The sequence below is a fragment of the Pseudophryne corroboree genome, chromosome 9, assembly GCF_028390025.1.
Source record: "Pseudophryne corroboree isolate aPseCor3 chromosome 9, aPseCor3.hap2, whole genome shotgun sequence".
Lineage (NCBI taxonomy): Eukaryota > Metazoa > Chordata > Amphibia > Anura > Myobatrachidae > Pseudophryne > Pseudophryne corroboree.
This window is the reverse complement of record NC_086452.1, coordinates 49648895-49667471: the sequence shown is the minus strand read 5'-3', so window position 1 is coordinate 49667471 and position 18577 is coordinate 49648895. Positions and strand designations below refer to the sequence as shown.

The following is an 18577-nucleotide window of genomic DNA, read 5'->3' as shown; positions in this document are numbered from 1 at the left end:
TCTTTAGATGCCAGGCAAACTTTTTTGTGATGCATCAACGGACCAGAAGATCACCGATCCTAATGTCAAGCGTTCAACTTGCTTATATCCCTAATAGAGCGCCTTCTTCTGCTGATGACCGGACCTGACCAAGATAAAATCTTGATACTCAGATGTATGTGAAACTCAGACACCGTTGAGCTGTGGAACTGGCCAGAAGCAATGCCATCTTCCAAGTGAGATATCCATTGAGTCCAGTGGCACAAAATTAACTAAAATAGGACAGAATATATAACGGTATCCGTTCACATTGTCGACCATGTTATGGTCGACAGTCATTAGGTCGACCACTATTGGTCGACATTGACATGGGCGACATGGACACATGGTCAAAACATGGAAAGGGTCGACACATGAAAGGTCGACACATGAAAAGGTCGACATGAGTTTAACTTTTTTTTCTTTTGGGGAACTTTTCCATACTTTACGATCCACATGGACTACGATTGGAACGGTAAAGTGTGCCGAGCGAAGCGAAGGCACCATGCCCGAAGCATGGCGAGCGAAGCGAGCCATGCGAGGGGACGCGGTGCACTAATTGGGATTCCCAGTCACTTTACGCAAAAAACGACACCAAAAAAAGTTAAAAAAGGCATGTCGACCTTTTCATATGGCGACCATTTTCATGTGTCGACCATGTGTCCATGTCGACCATGTCAATGTCGACCAATAGAGGTCGACCTAATGACTGTCGACCATAACATGGTCGACCATTCATACCGGAACCATATATAACACCTTGTAAAAGAAAATATGCACCACTCATACGAGTGACGGTCTCTTCTTGGGAAATAAAGAGACTTGGAGCTTGGGTGAACTCTATTTTAAACCGTTATACAAATCATCCAGTATGAACATTACAAGACAGACCAACTGGCAATGTGTAATTGAATACATCCTAGACTCAAACATACTCCAAATTCTGGCTAATATAGACTACAAATCAGAATTTGGCGTCTGCCAAATGAATAAGTAGTTAAAGGCCACAACCATCCAGTTAAAAGCAAGCATCTGTTGTCAAAATGGTCCAATCACATAGAGCAAATGGGCAGCCCATGTTGTCTACCTTCAACACACGAAGAGGTAACGTGTTCAAAGCACAGATAGGAGTTCGGACTAGTCTCATTTTGATTTGCGTTCAACCAAAAAGGGCACTGAGTATAAACATGTCAACTGCAAACCTCAAAGTGCAAGACCATTTTCCCGAGCACCTTCATGCATAACGAACATCTCTCTCTGATTTAGCCAAAAGACTCCAGTCCAGAATCTGAATGGATTCAGTCTATACTGTCTCCTTTATGGAACCCTCTACTGACAGGTGTCTAGTATCAAACCCAAATAAATCAACCATTGGGTGGGAACCAGATTTGGATCTGATAACTGGGGATCCAATCATGGGACTCCACATACATGTGCAGTTTCCCAAAAGTGTGGTAGAAGCCAAGCTGGGGTCTCCAGTTATTAAGAAGTTGTCAAAGTAGGGGTTAATTATCACCATGGACCCCTCAATATGCTGGATATGAAGAGCGTGCCACAATGACCTCTAACACATCAACTACATTATCATCTGGTAGAGTCCTCATCAAGGAACGAGAAAGACAGGACTAAAAGGAAAACTAACAGTTCCTAAGCCTAGTCCCTAAAAGCGCCTCCAACTCTCTTTAAAAGAGGCCACCTTAACCAGATCCTGCACCACTTAGCCACGGATTGTGCCTAAACCAATTTGCCTGTTGGCATCACTGAGGCACCCAAAAGTCCTTTGCAAAAGGACCGTATGCCCCCAAGACAGAAACATAAGGGTGAACCCTCCTTACTTGCTCCCTTAGGGTGAGTAACTAACTGAGCAAGTTAAAAAAATAAACCAAAGGTCCCAGTCCGTGTCCCCCTATTGGATGTATGAGAAGATACAAAGATTAACTGGAGCATAATAAGTAACAAGGCACTCTCTATTAGCCTCCAGTTGCATCTTGCTTGAGCAATCGGAATTCATACTTGTTACGAAAGTGATCTTATAGAACAGTGGTTCTCAACCTCGGTCCTCAAGTACCCCCAACAGTTCATGTTTTCTAGGTCTCCTCACAGGATTGCAAGTTAAATAATTTGCTCCACCTGTGGGTCTGGAAAACATGAACTGTTGGGGGTACTTGAGGATCGAGGTTGAGAAGCACTGTTCTAGAAGGCAGACACATTTATGCAGAGCTGAGAATGGCAGACGAGAAGGAAAATCTTTGTTTTCAGGATAAAAACTGGCAAAATAGAACGCTGTGTATCAGTACCTATATCCCACGATGCTGTGACCCCAATATCACAAATTATGTTTTTATTAAACGTTTATTATGACCCTGAAATTACTAAGCAGCGTGTCTACAATTCTGAAAATATGCAAAAATAAATGATGTGGTCACGCACCTCCAGCAGGTAAGACTTTCCTTCCGGGGTAAACATCAAAGCTTCAACCTCTGAGTGGAGTGCCAGCAGGGGACCCGGTGTGTTTAGCGGAGGGTGACACTTGAATACACCAGGAGCTGCAGCAATCAGGAAAACATGGTGGTTAGATATCTAGGGGAGTTCCTGTAAGTGGGAGCCAGCACTCAGCCGCCAGTAATAACTGTAACGTGCTTATAGGTAATTTTGCGCCAACAGACTGTCAGAGAAGTTGCTAGGACACACAGGGCCTGCGTTGCACGTAATGCGGCCGCACTTTGCTAATTACAAAGCATTGCAGAAATAATAAAAGCTGGGGGGGGGGGGGGGACTAAACAAAGGAGAGAGAAAAACCACGGCTTACCGACAGTCCGATGGGGGGAAATATCGGAATACAGGACCAGCAATGCTATTGTGTTATGCAGGAAGCCAAACTCTCGGGCTTGTGCCGGGCTCCATCGGCGATTCTAGGAACAGATGGAATTGTTAAAGGAAAGCTATTGGGGTTCCGTTCATTATATGCTGTCTACATACTAGTATAATGGGGATCGGTATGAAATCCCTCCAATCAAAATCCCGACGGTCGAAATCCCGACATTTAAAATGCCGACAGGTCAAAATGCCGACATGCGTTTTCCAGTGAGTTTTTGGTGTGTATGTTGACATAGGCCGACATGGACACTAGAGATGAGCGGGTTCGGTTTCTCTGAATCCGAACCCGCCAGAACTTCATGTTTTTTTTCACGGGTCCGAGCGACTCGGATCTTCCCGCCTTGCTCGGTTAACCCGAGCGCGCCCGAACGTCATCATGACGCTGTCGGATTCTCGCGAGGCTCGGATTCTATCGCGAGACTCGGATTCTATATAAGGAGCCGCGCGTCGCCGCCATTTTCACACGTGCATTGAGATTGATAGGGAGAGGACGTGGCTGGCGTCCTCTCCGTTTAGAATAGATTAGAGAGACACTTGATTTACTAATTTTGGGGAGCATTAGGAGTACTCAGTACAGTGCAGAGTTTTGCTGATAGTGACCACCAGTTTTATTTATAATCCGTTCTCTGCCTGAAAAAAGCGATACACAGCACACAGTGACTCAGTCACATACCATATCTGTGTGCACTGCTCAGGCTCAGGCCAGTGTGCCGCATCATCTATTATCTAGATATAATATTATATATATCTGTCTGACTGCTCAGCTCACACAGCTTATAATTGTGGGGGAGACTGGGGAGCACTACTGCAGTGCCAGTTATAGGTTATAGCAGGAGCCAGGAGTACATAATATTATATTAAAACAGTGCACACTTTTGCTGCAGGAGTGCCACTGCCAGTGTGACTAGTGACCAGTGACCTGACCACCAGTATATATAATATTAGTAGTATACTATCTCTTTATCAACCAGTCTATATATTAGCAGCAGACACAGTACAGTGCGGTAGTTCACGGCTGTGGCTACCTCTGTGTCGGCACTCGGCAGCCCGTCCATAATTGTATATACCACCTAACCGTGTTTTTTTTTTTCTTTCTTTATACATACATACTAGTTACGAGTATACTATCTCTTTATCAACCAGTCTATATTAGCAGCAGACACAGTACAGTGCGGTAGTTCACGGCTGTGGCTACCTCTGTGTCTGCACTCGGCAGCCCGTCCATAATTGTATATACCACCTAACCGTGGTTTTTTTTTCTTTCTTTATACATACATACTAGTTACGAGTATACTATCTCTTTATCAACCAGTCTATATATTAGCAGCAGACACAGTACAGTGCGGTAGTTCACGGCTGTGGCTACCTCTGTGTCGGCACTCGGCAGCCCGTCCATAATTGTATATACCACCTAACCGTGGTTTTTTTTTCTTTCTTTATACATACATACTAGTTACGAGTATACTATCTCTTTATCAACCAGTCTATATTAGCAGCAGACACAGTACAGTGCGGTAGTTCACGGCTGTGGCTACCTCTGTGTCGGCACTCGGCAGCCCGTCCATAATTGTATATACCACCTAACCGTGGTTTTTTTTTCTTTCTTTATACATACATACTAGTTACGAGTATACTATCTCTTTATCAACCAGTCTATATATTAGCAGCAGACACAGTACAGTGCGGTAGTTCACGGCTGTGGCTACCTCTGTGTCGGCACTCGGCAGCCCGTCCATAATTGTATACTAGTATCCAATCCATCCATCTCCATTGTTTACCTGAGGTGCCTTTTAGTTGTGCCTATTAAAATATGGAGAACAAAAATGTTGAGGTTCCAAAATTAGGGAAAGATCAAGATCCACTTCCACCTCGTGCTGAAGCTGCTGCCACTAGTCATGGCCGAGACGATGAAATGCCAGCAACGTCGTCTGCCAAGGCCGATGCCCAATGTCATAGTACAGAGCATGTCAAATCCAAAACACCAAATATCAGTAAAAAAAGGACTCCAAAACCTAAAATAAAATTGTCGGAGGAGAAGCGTAAACTTGCCAATATGCCATTTACCACACGGAGTGGCAAGGAACGGCTGAGGCCCTGGCCTATGTTCATGGCTAGTGGTTCAGCTTCACATGAGGATGGAAGCACTCAGCCTCTCGCTAGAAAAATGAAAAGACTCAAGCTGGCAAAAGCAGCACAGCAAAGAACTGTGCATTCTTCGAAATCCCAAATCCACAAGGAGAGTCCAATTGTGTCGGTTGCGATGCCTGACCTTCCCAACACTGGACGTGAAGAGCATGCGCCTTCCACCATTTGCACGCCCCCTGCAAGTGCTGGAAGGAGCACCCGCAGTCCAGTTCCTGATAGTCAGATTGAAGATGTCAGTGTTGAAGTACACCAGGATGAGGATATGGGTGTTGCTGGCGCTGGGGAGGAAATTGACCAGGAGGATTCTGATGGTGAGGTGGTTTGTTTAAGTCAGGCACCCGGGGAGACACCTGTTGTCCGTGGGAGGAATATGGCCGTTGACATGCCAGGTGAAAATACCAAAAAAATCAGCTCTTCGGTGTGGAGGTATTTCACCAGAAATGCGGACTACAGGTGTCAAGCCGTGTGTTCCCTTTGTCAAGCTGTAATAAGTAGGGGTAAGGACGTTAACCACCTCGGAACATCCTCCCTTATACGTCACCTGCAGCGCATTCATAATAAGTCAGTGACAAGTTCAAAAACTTTGGGTGACAGCGGAAGCAGTCCACTGACCAGTAAATCCCTTCCTCTTGTAACCAAGCTCACGCAAACCACCCCACCAACTCCCTCAGTGTCAATTTCCTCCTTCCCCAGGAATGCCAATAGTCCTGCAGGCCATGTCACTGGCAATTCTGACGAGTCCTCTCCTGCCTGGGATTCCTCCGATGCATCCTTGCGTGTAACGCCTACTGCTGCTGGCGCTGCTGTTGTTGCCGCTGGGAGTCGATGGTCATCCCAGAGGGGAAGTCGTAAGCCCACTTGTACTACTTCCAGTAAGCAATTGACTGTTCAACAGTCCTTTGCGAGGAAGATGAAATATCACAGCAGTCATCCTACTGCAAAGCGGATAACTGAGGCCTTGGCATCCTGGGTGGTGAGAAACGTGGTTCCGGTATCCATCATTACTGCAGAGCCAACTAGAGACTTGTTGGAGGTACTGTGTCCCCGGTACCAAATACCATCTAGGTTCCATTTCTCTAGGCAGGCGATACCGAAAATGTACACAGACCTCAGAAAAAGAGTCACCAGTGTCCTAAAAAATGCAGCTGTACCCAATGTCCACTTAACCACGGACATGTGGACAAGTGGAGCAGGGCAGGGTCAGGACTATATGACTGTGACAGCCCACTGGGTAGATGTATGGACTCCCGCCGCAAGAACAGCAGCGGCGGCACCAGTAGCAGCATCTCGCAAACGCCAACTCTTTCCTAGGCAGGCTACGCTTTGTATCACCGGTTTCCAGAATACGCACACAGCTGAAAACCTCTTACGGCAACTGAGGAAGATCATCGCGGAATGGCTTACCCCAATTGGACTCTCCTGTGGATTTGTGGCATCGGACAACGCCAGCAATATTGTGTGTGCATTAAATATGGGCAAATTCCAGCACGTCCCATGTTTTGCACATACCTTGAATTTGGTGGTGCAGAATTTTTTAAAAAACGACAGGGGCGTGCAAGAGATGCTGTCGGTGGCCAGAAGAATTGCGGGACACTTTCGGCGTACAGGCACCACGTACAGAAGACTGGAGCACCACCAAAAACTACTGAACCTGCCCTGCCATCATCTGAAGCAAGAAGTGGTAACGAGGTGGAATTCAACCCTCTATATGCTTCAGAGGTTGGAGGAGCAGCAAAAGGCCATTCAAGCCTATACAATTGAGCACGATATAGTAGGTGGAATGCACCTGTCTCAGGCGCAGTGGAGAATGATTTCAACGTTGTGCAAGGTTCTGATGCCCTTTGAACTTGCCACACGTGAAGTCAGTTCAGACACTGCCAGCCTGAGTCAGGTCATTCCCCTCATCAGGCTTTTGCAGAAGAAGCTGGAGGCATTGAAGAAGGAGCTAAAAGGGAGCGATTCCGCTAGGCATGTGGGACTTGTGGATGCAGCCCTTAATTCGCTTAACAAGGATTCACGGGTGGTCAATCTGTTGAAATCAGAGCACTACATTTTGGCCACCGTGCTCGATCCTAGATTTAAAGCCTACCTTGGATCTCTCTTTCCGGCAGACACAGGTCTGCTGGGGTTGAAAGACCTGCTGGTGACAAAATTGTCAAGTCAAGCGGAACGCGACCTGTCAACATCTCCTCCTTCACATTCTCCCGCAACTGGGGGTGCGAGGAAAAGGCTCAGAATTCCGAGCCCACCCGCTGGCGGTGATGCAGGGCAGTCTGGAGCGACTGCTGTTGCTGACATCTGGTCCGGACTGAAGGACCTGACAACGATTACGGACATGTCGTCTACTGTCACTGCATATGATTCTCTCAACATTGATAGAATGGTGGAGGATTATATGAGTGACCGCATCCAAGTAGGCACGTCACACAGTCCGTACTTATACTGGCAGGAAAAAGAGGCAATTTGGAGGCCCTTGCACAAACTGGCTTTATTCTACCTAAGTTGCCCTCCCACAAGTGTGTACTCCGAAAGAGTGTTTAGTGCCGCCGCTCACCTTGTCAGCAATCGGCGTACGAGGTTACATCCAGAAAATGTGGAGAAGATGATGTTCATTAAAATGAATTATAATCAATTCCTCCGCGGAGACATTGACCAGCAGCAATTGCCTCCACAAAGTACACAGGGAGCTGAGATGGTGGATTCCAGTGGGGACGAATTGATAATCTGTGAGGAGGGGGATGTACACGGTGATATATCGGAGGGTGAAGATGAGGTGGACATCTTGCCTCTGTAGAGCCAGTTTGTGCAAGGAGAGATTAATTGCTTCTTTTTTGGGGGGGGTCCAAACCAACCCGTCATATCAGTCACAGTCGTGTGGCAGACCCTGTCACTGAAATGATGGGTTGGTTAAAGTGTGCATGTCCTGTTTTGTTTATACAACATAAGGGTGGGTGGGAGGGCCCAAGGACAATTCCATCTTGCACCTCTTTTTTCTTTTCTTTTTCTTTGCATCATGTGCTGATTGGGGAGGGTTTTTTGGAAGGGACATCCTGCGTGACACTGCAGTGCCACTCCTAGATGGGCCCGGTGTTTGTGTCGGCCACTAGGGTCGCTAATCTTACTCACACAGTCAGCTACCTCATTGCGCCTCTTTTTTTCTTTGCGTCATGTGCTGTTTGGGGAGGGTTTTTTGGAAGGGACATCCTGCGTGACACTGCAGTGCCACTCCTAGATGGGCCCGGTGTTTGTGTCGGCCACTAGGGTCGCTAATCTTACTCACACAGCTACCTCATTGCGCCTCTTTTTTTCTTTGCGTCATGTGCTGTTTGGGGAGGGTTTTTTGGAAGGGCCATCCTGCGTGACACTGCAGTGCCACTCCTAGATGGGCCCGGTGTTTGTGTCGGCCACTAGGGTCGCTAATCTTACTCACACAGCTACCTCATTGCGCCTCTTTTTTTCTTTGCGTCATGTGCTGTTTGGGGAGGGTTTTTTGGAAGGGACATCCTGCGTGACACTGCAGTGCCACTCCTAGATGGGCCCGGTGTTTGTGTCGGCCACTAGGGTCGCTTATCTTACTCACACAGCGACCTCGGTGCAAATTTTAGGACTAAAAATAATATTGTGAGGTGTGAGGTATTCAGAATAGACTGAAAATGAGTGTAAATTATGGTTTTTGAGGTTAATAATACTTTGGGATCAAAATGACCCCCAAATTCTATGATTTAAGCTGTTTTTTAGTGTTTTTTGAAAAAAACACCCGAATCCAAAACACACCCGAATCCGACAAAAAAAATTCGGTGAGGTTTTGCCAAAACGCGTTCGAACCCAAAACACGGCCGCGGAACCGAACCCAAAACCAAAACACAAAACCCGAAAAATTTCAGGCGCTCATCTCTAAACCATATAAGTGTACCGCGTCACCTCGCATGGCGAGCGCTTCGGGCATGGTGCCTCACTGTGCTCGGCACACTATTATATTCCCTCTCCAGGTGTACTGGGATGGTAAATTATGAAGAAGTCAGTTTCAATGATAAATCATGAAAAACTCATGTCGGCATTTTGACCTGTCGGCATTTTACATGTTGGTATTTTTACCTTGTCGGTATTTTAAATGTCGGTATTTTGTCCATGTTGGGATTTTTAGCTTGTCGGGATTTTGACCGTCTGTCAATTGCTGTCGGGATTTCGACGGTCGGAATTTTGATTGGAGGTAAATAGACTGCATCCAGTATAATGAGTCTACAGACTAGTTTCTGAGTATTTAAGAACAGGAAAGGCTGGTAACTGCAGGAGCTTTCTGGAAAAAGACACCTAAAAAGGTACACGGCAAGCTGCGACATTCCCAGATAGTTACCTGGTTGTTCTTCCGATTGGGGCCCAGCAGGAAATTGATGAAATGCCGCAGAGCCGAGTATTTCAAGAGGAGTTCAACAGCCCGAACACCCTGCTGCGTTTTGGAGAAGAAAACGGATAAGATTCTAAATAATGCTAGGGGAAGAATGTACTCGTATAGCAGAACTACATTTATATCATTACAAATGAAGAAAGTGAAGGATAGTGGGTACTGAAAATACAGCATTAAACCCACACACAATAAGATGTGCTGCAGAGCTTATTCTTATCCGGACATAAAACTGTGGGGGGGGATCAGAGAGCCGCACTGCCTGGGACTCTAAAGAGCAAGAACCGGGGAATGCAAGAGGGATATAGTGCACTAAGAAGGTTGTTTCCCCTATAAATTAGTCTGCGCCCCCCCCCCCCAGAAAGCTGGCAGAGGAAGCATTGGTCACTTTCACACTTGTACCTTTTGCAGAAAGTTGCTGAAGAGGAAGAAGTACTGGGCACAGTTCTTGCAGCTCTCAGGCACATCTTTATCTAGCAGGCTGAGGAGCATCTCAATCAGCAGGTGGACGCCATTCACCTGGAAGGAGCGCCCGTTAATAAACAGGTGCTAGATTTTCCTGGCTTTAGTACCCCACAGCACAAGGGAAGGTGCTCATTTACCTTGTCTCTGTGAAGCAACGCCCCATCTAAGGTCTTTTCTAGGACTGTCGCCACAGCACATCGCACCTCCCGGACACAGGACTCCAGCAAGAAGACTCTTAGGAAAATAAAATAAGAATTTACTTACCGATAATTCTATTTCTCGTAGTCCGTAGTGGATGCTGGGAACTCCGTAAGGACCATGGGGAATAGCGGCTCCGCAGGAGACTGGGCACAAAAGTAAAGCTTTAGGACTACCTGGTGTGCACTGGCTCCTCCCCCTATGACCCTCCTCCAAGCCTCAGTTAGGATACTGTGCCCGGACGAGCGTACACAATAAGGATGGATTTATGAATCCCGGGTAAGACTCATACCAGCCACACCAATCACACCGTACAACCTGTGATCTGAACCCAGTTAACAGCATGATAACAGAGGAGCCTCTGGATAGATGGCTCACAACAACAATCACCTGATTTAGTTAGCAATAACTATGTACAAGTATTGCAGACAATCCGCACTTGGGATGGGCGCCCAGCATCCACTACGGACTACGAGAAATAGAATTATCGGTAAGTAAATTCTTATTTTCTTTGACGTCCTAGTGGATGCTGGGAACTCCGTAAGGACCATGGGGATTATACCAAAGCTCCCAAACGGGCGGGAGAGTGTGGATGACTCTGCAGCACCGAATGAGAGAACTCCAGGTCCTCCTCAGCCAGGGTATCAAATTTGTAGAATTTAGCAAACGTGTTTGCCCCTGACCAAATAGCTGCTCGGCAAAGTTGTAAAGCCGAGACCCCTCGGGCAGCCGCCCAAGATGAGCCCACCTTCCTTGTGGAATGGGCTTTTACAGATTTTGGCTGTGGCAGGCCTGCCACAGAATGTGCAAGCTGAATTGTATTACAAATCCAACGAGCAATAGTCTGCTTAGAAGCAGGAGCACCCAGCTTGTTGGGTGCATACAGGATAAACAGCGAGTCAGATTTTCTGACTCCAGCCGTCCTGGAAACATATATTTTCAGGGCCCTGACTATGTCCAACAACTTGGAGTCCTCCAAGTCACTAGTAGCCGCAGGTACCACAGTAGGTTGGTCCAGATGAAACGCTGAAACCACCTTAGGGAGAAAATGAGGACGAGTCCTCAATTCCGCTCTGTCTGAATGGAAGATCAGATAAGGGCTTTTACAGGATAAAGCCGCCAATTCTGACACGCGCCTGGCCTAGGCCAGGACCAACAGCATGACCACTTTCCATGTGAGATATTTTAACTCCACAGATTCAAGTGGTTCAAACCATTGTGACTTTAGGAACCCCAAAACTACATTGAGATCCCAAGGTGCCACTGGAGGCACAAAAGGAGACTGTATATGCAGTACCCCTTTTACAAACGTCTGAACTTCAGGAACTGAAGCTAGTTCTTTCTGGAAGAAAATTGACAGGGCCGAAATTTGAACCTTAATGGACCCCAATTTTAGGCCCATAGACACTCCTGTTTGCAGGAAATGCAGGAATCGACCTAGTTGAAATTCCTCCATCGGGGCCTTACTGGCCTCGCACCACGCAACATATTTTCGCCTAATGCGGTGATAATGCTTTGCGGTTACATCCTTCCTGGCTTTGATCAGGGTAGGGATGACTTCATCCGGAATGCCTTTTTCCTTCAGGATCCGGCGTTCAACCGCCCTGCCGTCATTAAGTCTTGGAATAGATAGGGTCCTTGATGGAGTAGGTCCCTTCTTAGAGGTAGAGGCCACGGGTCCTCCGTGAGCATCTCTTGAAGTTCCGGGTACCAAGTCCTTCTTGGCCAATCCGGAGCCACGAGTATAGTTCTTACTCCCCTCCGTCTTATAATTCTCAATACTTTTGGTAAGAGAGGAAGAGGAGGGAACCCATACACTGACTGGTACACCCACGGTGTTACCAGAGCGTCCACAGCTATTGCCTGAGGGTCCCTTGACCTGGCGTAATACCTGTCCAATTTTTTGTTTAGGCGGGACGCCATCATGTCCACCTTTGGTTTTTCCCAACGGTTTACAATCATGTGTAAGACTTCTGCTGAGGAAGTCTGTTTCCCAGTTGTCCACTCCCGGAATGAACACTGCTGACAAAGCTATCACATGATTTTCCGCCCAGCGAAAAATCCTTGCAGCTTCTCTACGTGGGCGACTGCCGTGATGTTGTCCGACTGGATCAGCACCGGCTGACCTTGAAGTAGAGGTCTTGCTTGGCTTAGGGCATTGTAAATGGCCCTTAGCTCCAAGATATTTATGTGAAGTGATGTCTCCAGGCTTGACCACAAGCCCTGGAAATTTCTTCCCTGTGTGACTGCTCCCCAGCCTCGCAGGCTGGCATCCGTGGTCACCAGGACCCAGTCCTGAATGCCGAATCTGCGCCCTCTAGAAGATGAGCACTCTGCAACCACCACAGGAGAGACACCCTTGTCTTTGGTGACAGGGTTATCCGCTGATGCATCTGAAGATGCGATCCGGACCACTTTTCCAGCAGGTCCCACTGGAAAGTTCTTGCGTGGAATCTGCCGAATGGAATTGCTTCGTAGGAAGCCGCCATTTTTCCCAGGACCCTTGTGCACTGCTGCACTGACACTTGGCCTGGTTTTAAGGAAGTTTCTGACTAGTTCGGATAACTCCCTGGCTTTCTCCTCCTGGAGAAACACCTTTTTCTGGACTGTGTCCAGGATCATCCTTAGGAATAGAAGACGTGTCGTCGGGATCAGCTGCGATTTTGGAATATTAAGGGGCATATGCAATAGCGGGCGAATCGCGTCATTAGATCCGCCTCTGTATGATTCGCCCGCTATCGCCAGCCGCAGCCCTGTCGCCGGGACCCTGAATACGCAATATTCAATGAAAAAATGATTCGCCCCTCCCGCAGGCGGATTCCGGCCAATCGGCGAGCAGTGGGCGTACTGAATTCGCCTTCCTGCCCAAATTGCTGGAACGGTAAAATCAGGAAAAAAAATGGCGTGGGGTCCCCCCTCCAAAGCATAACCGGCCTCGGGCTCATTGAGCTGGTCCTGGTTCTAAAAATGCGGGGAAAAAATTGACAGGGGATCCCCCGTATTTTTAAAACCAGCACCGGGCTCTGCGCCTGATGCTGGTGCCAAAAATACGGGGGACAAAACGAGTAGGGGTCCCCCGTATTTTTAACACCAGCATCGGGCTCCACTAGCTGGACAGATAATGCCACAGCCGGGGGTCACTTTTATGCCGTGCCCTGCGGCCGTGGCATCAAATATCCAACTAGTCACCCCTGGCCGGGGTACCCTGGGGGAGTGGGGACCCCTTCAATCAAGGGGTCCCCCCCCAGCCACCCAAGGGCCAGGGGTGAAGCCCGAGGCTGTCCCCCCCCATCCAATGGGCTGCGGATGGGGGGGCTGATAGCCTGTGTGTAAAAAAAAAAGATATTGTTTTTTCCATTAGTACTACAAGTCCCAGCAAGCCTCCCCCGCAAGCTGGTACTTGGAGAACCACAAGTACCAGCATGCGGGAGAAAAACGGGCCCGCTGGTACCTGTAGTACTACTGGGAAAAAAATACCCAAATAAAAACAGGACACACACACCTTGATAGTAAAACTTTATTTCATACGTCGACACACACATACTTACCTGTGTTGACACGCCGACTGCAACGATCTCCGACGATCCGAGGGTACCTGTCAAAAAATTATACTCACCTTCCAGCGTCCGTCCAGAGGTCCAGGTCCAGAGGTAAATCCACGTACTTTGTAAAATAAAAAAACGATCACCGAGCCATACCGGACTAGAAAGGAGTGTAATGTTTTCACATTACACTCCTTTCTCCCGAATGCCGGGACATCACGTGACTCCTGTCACTGATGTCCCTTCAGCCAATCAGGAAGCGCTACTGCCGTGGCGCTCACCTGATTGGCTGGACGCCGTCTGTACTCTGACAGCGCCTCGCACAGCTCCCTCCATTACTTTCAATGGTGGGAACTTAGCGGCTAGCGGTGGGGTCACCCGCCGGTCAGCCGCTGACCGGCGGGTGACCTCACCGCTAGCCGCTAAGTTCCCACCATTGAATATAATGGAGGGAGCTGTGCGATGCGCTGTCACAGCGATCAGCCAATCAGGTGAGCGCAACGAAGTTGCGCTTCCTGATTGGCTTAGAGACCTGTCAGTGACAGCTGTCACTGACAGATCTTAATCGTGGAAAGGTGTCCCATGTGTCAGCATGGGACCCCTTTCAGTCCGTTTTTGGTGCGGGTAAATGCGTTTTCTTTTTTTGCCAAGTACGTGGATTTATCTCTGGAGCCTGTTGAGGTGAGTATATTGATCTTTTATTTTCAGGTACCCCGGGATTCTACATGGAGAAGAGGACCGATGTCGGCGTGTGAACATAGGTAAGTATGTGTGTGTCGGTAGTGTGAAATAAAGTTTTACTGTCGACGGTGTGTGTGTCCTGTTTTTATTTGGGTATTTTTTTTCCAGTAGTACTACAGGTACCAGCGGGCCCGTTTTTCTCCCGCATGCTGGTACTTGTGGTTCTCCAAGTACCAGCTTGCGGGGGAGGCTTGCTGGGACTTGTAGTACTAATGGAAAAAACAATATCTTTTTTATTATCACAAAGGCTATCAGCCCTCCCATCCGCAGCCCATTGGATGGGGGGGGACAGCCTCGGGCTTCACCCCTGGCCTTTGGGTGGCTGGGGGGGGGGGACCCCTTGATTGAAGGGGTCCCCACTCCCCCAGGGTACCCCGGCCAGGGGTGACTAGTTGGATATTTGATGCCACGGCCGCAGGGCACGGCATAAAAGTGACCCCCGGCTGTGGCATTATCTGTCCAGCTAGTGGAGCCTGATGCTGGTGTTAAAAATACGGGGGACCCCTACTCGTTTTGTCCCCCGTATTTTTGGCACCAGCATCAGGCGCAGAGCCCGGTGCTGGTTTTAAAAATACGGGGGATCCCCTGTCAATTTTTTCCCCGGATTTTTAGAACCAGGACCAGCTCAATGAGCCCGAGGCTGGTTATGCTTTGGAGGGGGGACCCCACGCCATTTTTTTTTCTGATTTTACCGTTCCAGCAATAAAAAAAAAAAAAAATAATAATAATATTTTAAAAAATATATAAATAATATTTGTGCCTCCCCCCAAAAAAAAAAAAATACCTAATCCCTTCTAATATAAATAGATCTGCTATTCCCCCAAAAAAAAACACAAAAAAAAACATGTTTAAAAATTTTTTATTTGTTTTCACCCTCCAAAGTGTGGCGGATTGAAAATGACGAATTTGCTGTCTAAAAGCACTGCTGTCGAATTTCCAAACTTGAATTGAATATGCTTTGGTCGAATTGCAGCACTTGTATCATTGCAGAAAAGTCGAATTTGCAAAAAGTCGAATTTCAAAAAGTCGAATTTGAAGGTCCGTTTTTTGGTCGGAAAGCACTGCATTGCATAGGGGAATTTTTTTTTTTGGTCGAAAATGACCCGAAATTCGCCAATTTCGGGAATTCGACCACAATTGCATATACCCCTAAGAATCCAACCGTGCTGCCGCAACACTACTTGAGATAGTGCTACCCCGACTACCAACCGTTCCCTGGATCTTGCCCTTATCCGGAGATCGTCCAAGTAAGGGATAATTAAAACTCCCTTCCTTCGAAGGAGTATCATCATTTCGGCCATCACTTTGGTAAAGACCCGGGGTGCCGTGGACAAACCAAACGGCAGCGTCTGAAACTGATAGTGACAGTTCTGTACCACAAACCTGAGGTACCCTTGGTGAGAAGGGTAAATTGGGACATGGAGGTAAGCATCCTTGATGTCCAGAGACACCATATAATCCCCTTCTTCCAGGTTTGCCATCACCGCTCTGAGTGACTCCATCTTGAATTTGAACCTTTGTATGTAAGTGTTCAAGGATTTCAGATTTAAATTAGGTCTCACCGAGCCGTCCGGCTTCGGTACCACAAACAGCGTGGAATAATACCCCTTTCCCTGTTGTAGGAGGGGTACCTTGATTATCACCTGCTGGGAATACAGCTTGTGAATGGCTTCCCATACCGCCTCCCTGTCGGAGGGAGACGTCGGTAAAGCAGACTTTAGGAAAACGGCGAAGGGGAGACGTCTCGAATTCCAATTTGTACCCCTGAGATACCACCTGAAGGATCCAGGGGTCCCCTGTGAGTGAGCCCACTGCACGCTGAAATTTTTGTAAAGCCCCAGCGTCATGCTGAGGACTTGGCAGAAAACGGGAGAGGGCTTCTGTTCCTGGGAACTGGCTGTTTGCTGCAGCCTTTTTCCTCTCCCTCTGCCACGGGGCAGAAATGAGGAGCCTTTTGCCCGCTTGCCCTTATGGGGCCCAAAGGACTGCGCCTGATAATACGGCGTCTTCTTATGTTGAGAGGCTACCTGGGGTAAAAATGTGGATTTTCCAGCCGTTGCCGTGGCCACCAGGTCTGTTAGACCTACCCCAAATAACTCCTCCCTTTTATAAGGCGATACTTCCATATGCCTTTTGGAATCAGCATCACCTGACCACTGTGTTGTCCATAACCCTCTTCTGGCAGAAATGGACAGCGCACTTACTCTTGATGCCAGTCGGCAAATATCCCTCTGTGCATCACGCATATATAGAAATGCATCTTTTAAATGCTCTATAGTCAGTAATATACTGTCCCTATCTAGGGTATCAATATTGTCAGTCAGGGAATCCGACCAAGCCACCCCAGCACTGCACATCCAGGCTGAGGCGATTGCTGGTCGCAGTATCACACCCGTGTGAGTGTATATACATTTTAGGATATTTTACTGCTTTCTGTCAGCAGGTTCCTTAAGGGCGGCCGTATCCGGGGACGGTAGTGCCACCTGTTTAGACAAGCGTGTAAGCGCTTTATTCACCCTAGGGGGTGTTTCCCAACGTGCCCAATCCTCTGGCGGGAAGGGGTATGATGCTAATAACTTTTTAGGAATTAACAGTTTTTATCGGGGGAAACCCACGCATCATCACACACTTCATTTAATTCCTCAGATGCAGGAAAAACTACAGGCAGTTTTTTCTCACCCAACATAATACCCCTTTTTAGTGGTACTGGTATTATCAGAAATGTGTAAAAACATTTTCCATAGCCTCAATCATGTAACGTGTGGCCCTACTGGAAGTCACATTCGTCTCTTAATCGTCGACACTGGAGTCAGTATCAGTGTCGGCGTCTGTATCTGCCATCTGCGGTAACGGGCGTTTTAGAGCCCCTGATGGCTTTTGAGACACCTGGACAGGCACAGGCTGAGTCGCCGGCTGTCTCATGTCATCAATCTTTTGTAAAGAGCTGACTCACATAATTCCTTCCATAAGCTCATCCACTCAGATGTCGACTCCCTAGGGGGTGACATCTCTGTTACAGGCAATTGCTCCGCCTCCACCTCATTTTCCTCCTCATACATGTCGACACAACGTACCGACACACAGCACACACACAGGGAATGCTCTGATAGAGGACAGGACCCCACTAGCCCTTTGGGGAGACAGAGGGAGAGTATGCCAGCACACACCAGAGCGCTATATATATATATAGGGATAACCTTATATAAGTGTTTTTCCCCTTATAGCTGCTGTATTGTTATACTGCGCCTAATTAGTGCCCCCCTCTCTTTTGTAACCCCTTTCTGTAGTGTAGTAACTGCAGGGGAGAGCCAGGGAGCTTCCCTCCAACGGAGCTGTGAGAGAAAATGGCGCCAGTGTGCTGAGGAGATAGGCTCCGCCCCCTTCTCGGCGGCCTTTTCTCCCGTTTTTCTGTGGAATCTGGCAGGGGTTAAAATTCATCCATATAGCCCTGGGGGCTATATGTGATGTATTTTCGCCAGCCAAGGTGTTTTTATTGCTGCTCAGGGCGCCCCCCCCTAGCGCCCTGCACCCTCAGTGACCGAAGTGTGAAGTGTGCTGAGGAGCAATGGCGCACAGCTGCAGTGCTGTGCGCTACCTTGGTGAAGACAGGATGTCTTCTGCCGACGATTTTCCGGACCTCTTCTTGCTTCTGGCTCTGTAAGGGGGCCGGCGGCGCGGCTCTGGGACCGGACTCCGAAGCTGGGCCTGTGATCGTCCCTCTGGAGCTAATGGTGTCCAGTAGCCTAAGAAGCCCAATCCACTCTGCACGCAGGTGAGTTCGCTTCCTCTCCCCTTAGTCCCTCGATGCAGTGAGCCTGTTGCCAGCAGGTCTCACTGAAAATAAAAAACCTAAAACTAAACTTTCACTAAGAAGCTCAGGAGAGCCCCTAGTGTGCACCCTTCTCGGCCGGGCACAAAAATCTAACTGAGGCTTGGAGGAGGGTCATAGGGGGAGGAGCCAGTGCACACCAGGTAGTCCTAAAGCTTTACTTTTGTGCCCAGTCTCCTGCGGAGCCGCTATTCCCCATGGTCCTTACGGAGTTCCCAGCATCCACTAGGACGTCAGAGAAAACATAGTTCTGTGTAAAGACTGTATAATACACATTAAATAACCAAACACTCAACTATAGGGGGAGCTATTCAATTGTTGTTCCCCGCAGCTGCCACTAGATGGTGCCGAACAGAGCAA

The 18577-nt window shown here is 48.0% G+C and overlaps 1 protein-coding gene across 2 annotated transcripts in view; it reads right to left on the bottom strand.

Moving 5' to 3' along the window:
- Nucleotides 1-18577, bottom strand: part of USP24 (ubiquitin specific peptidase 24) — a 233216-nt gene that overhangs the window by 32619 nt on the left and 182020 nt on the right. For both annotated transcript variants that reach the window (XM_063939298.1, XM_063939299.1), the window contains exons 55-59: nucleotides 10045-10141; nucleotides 9845-9961; nucleotides 9395-9487; nucleotides 2828-2930; nucleotides 2449-2564 (exon numbers count right to left, since the gene is read on the bottom strand). In XM_063939298.1, coding sequence (XP_063795368.1) covers nucleotides 2449-2564; nucleotides 2828-2930; nucleotides 9395-9487; nucleotides 9845-9961; nucleotides 10045-10141 — 526 coding nt within the window. The remainder of the gene's footprint in view (nucleotides 1-2448; nucleotides 2565-2827; nucleotides 2931-9394; nucleotides 9488-9844; nucleotides 9962-10044; nucleotides 10142-18577) is intronic.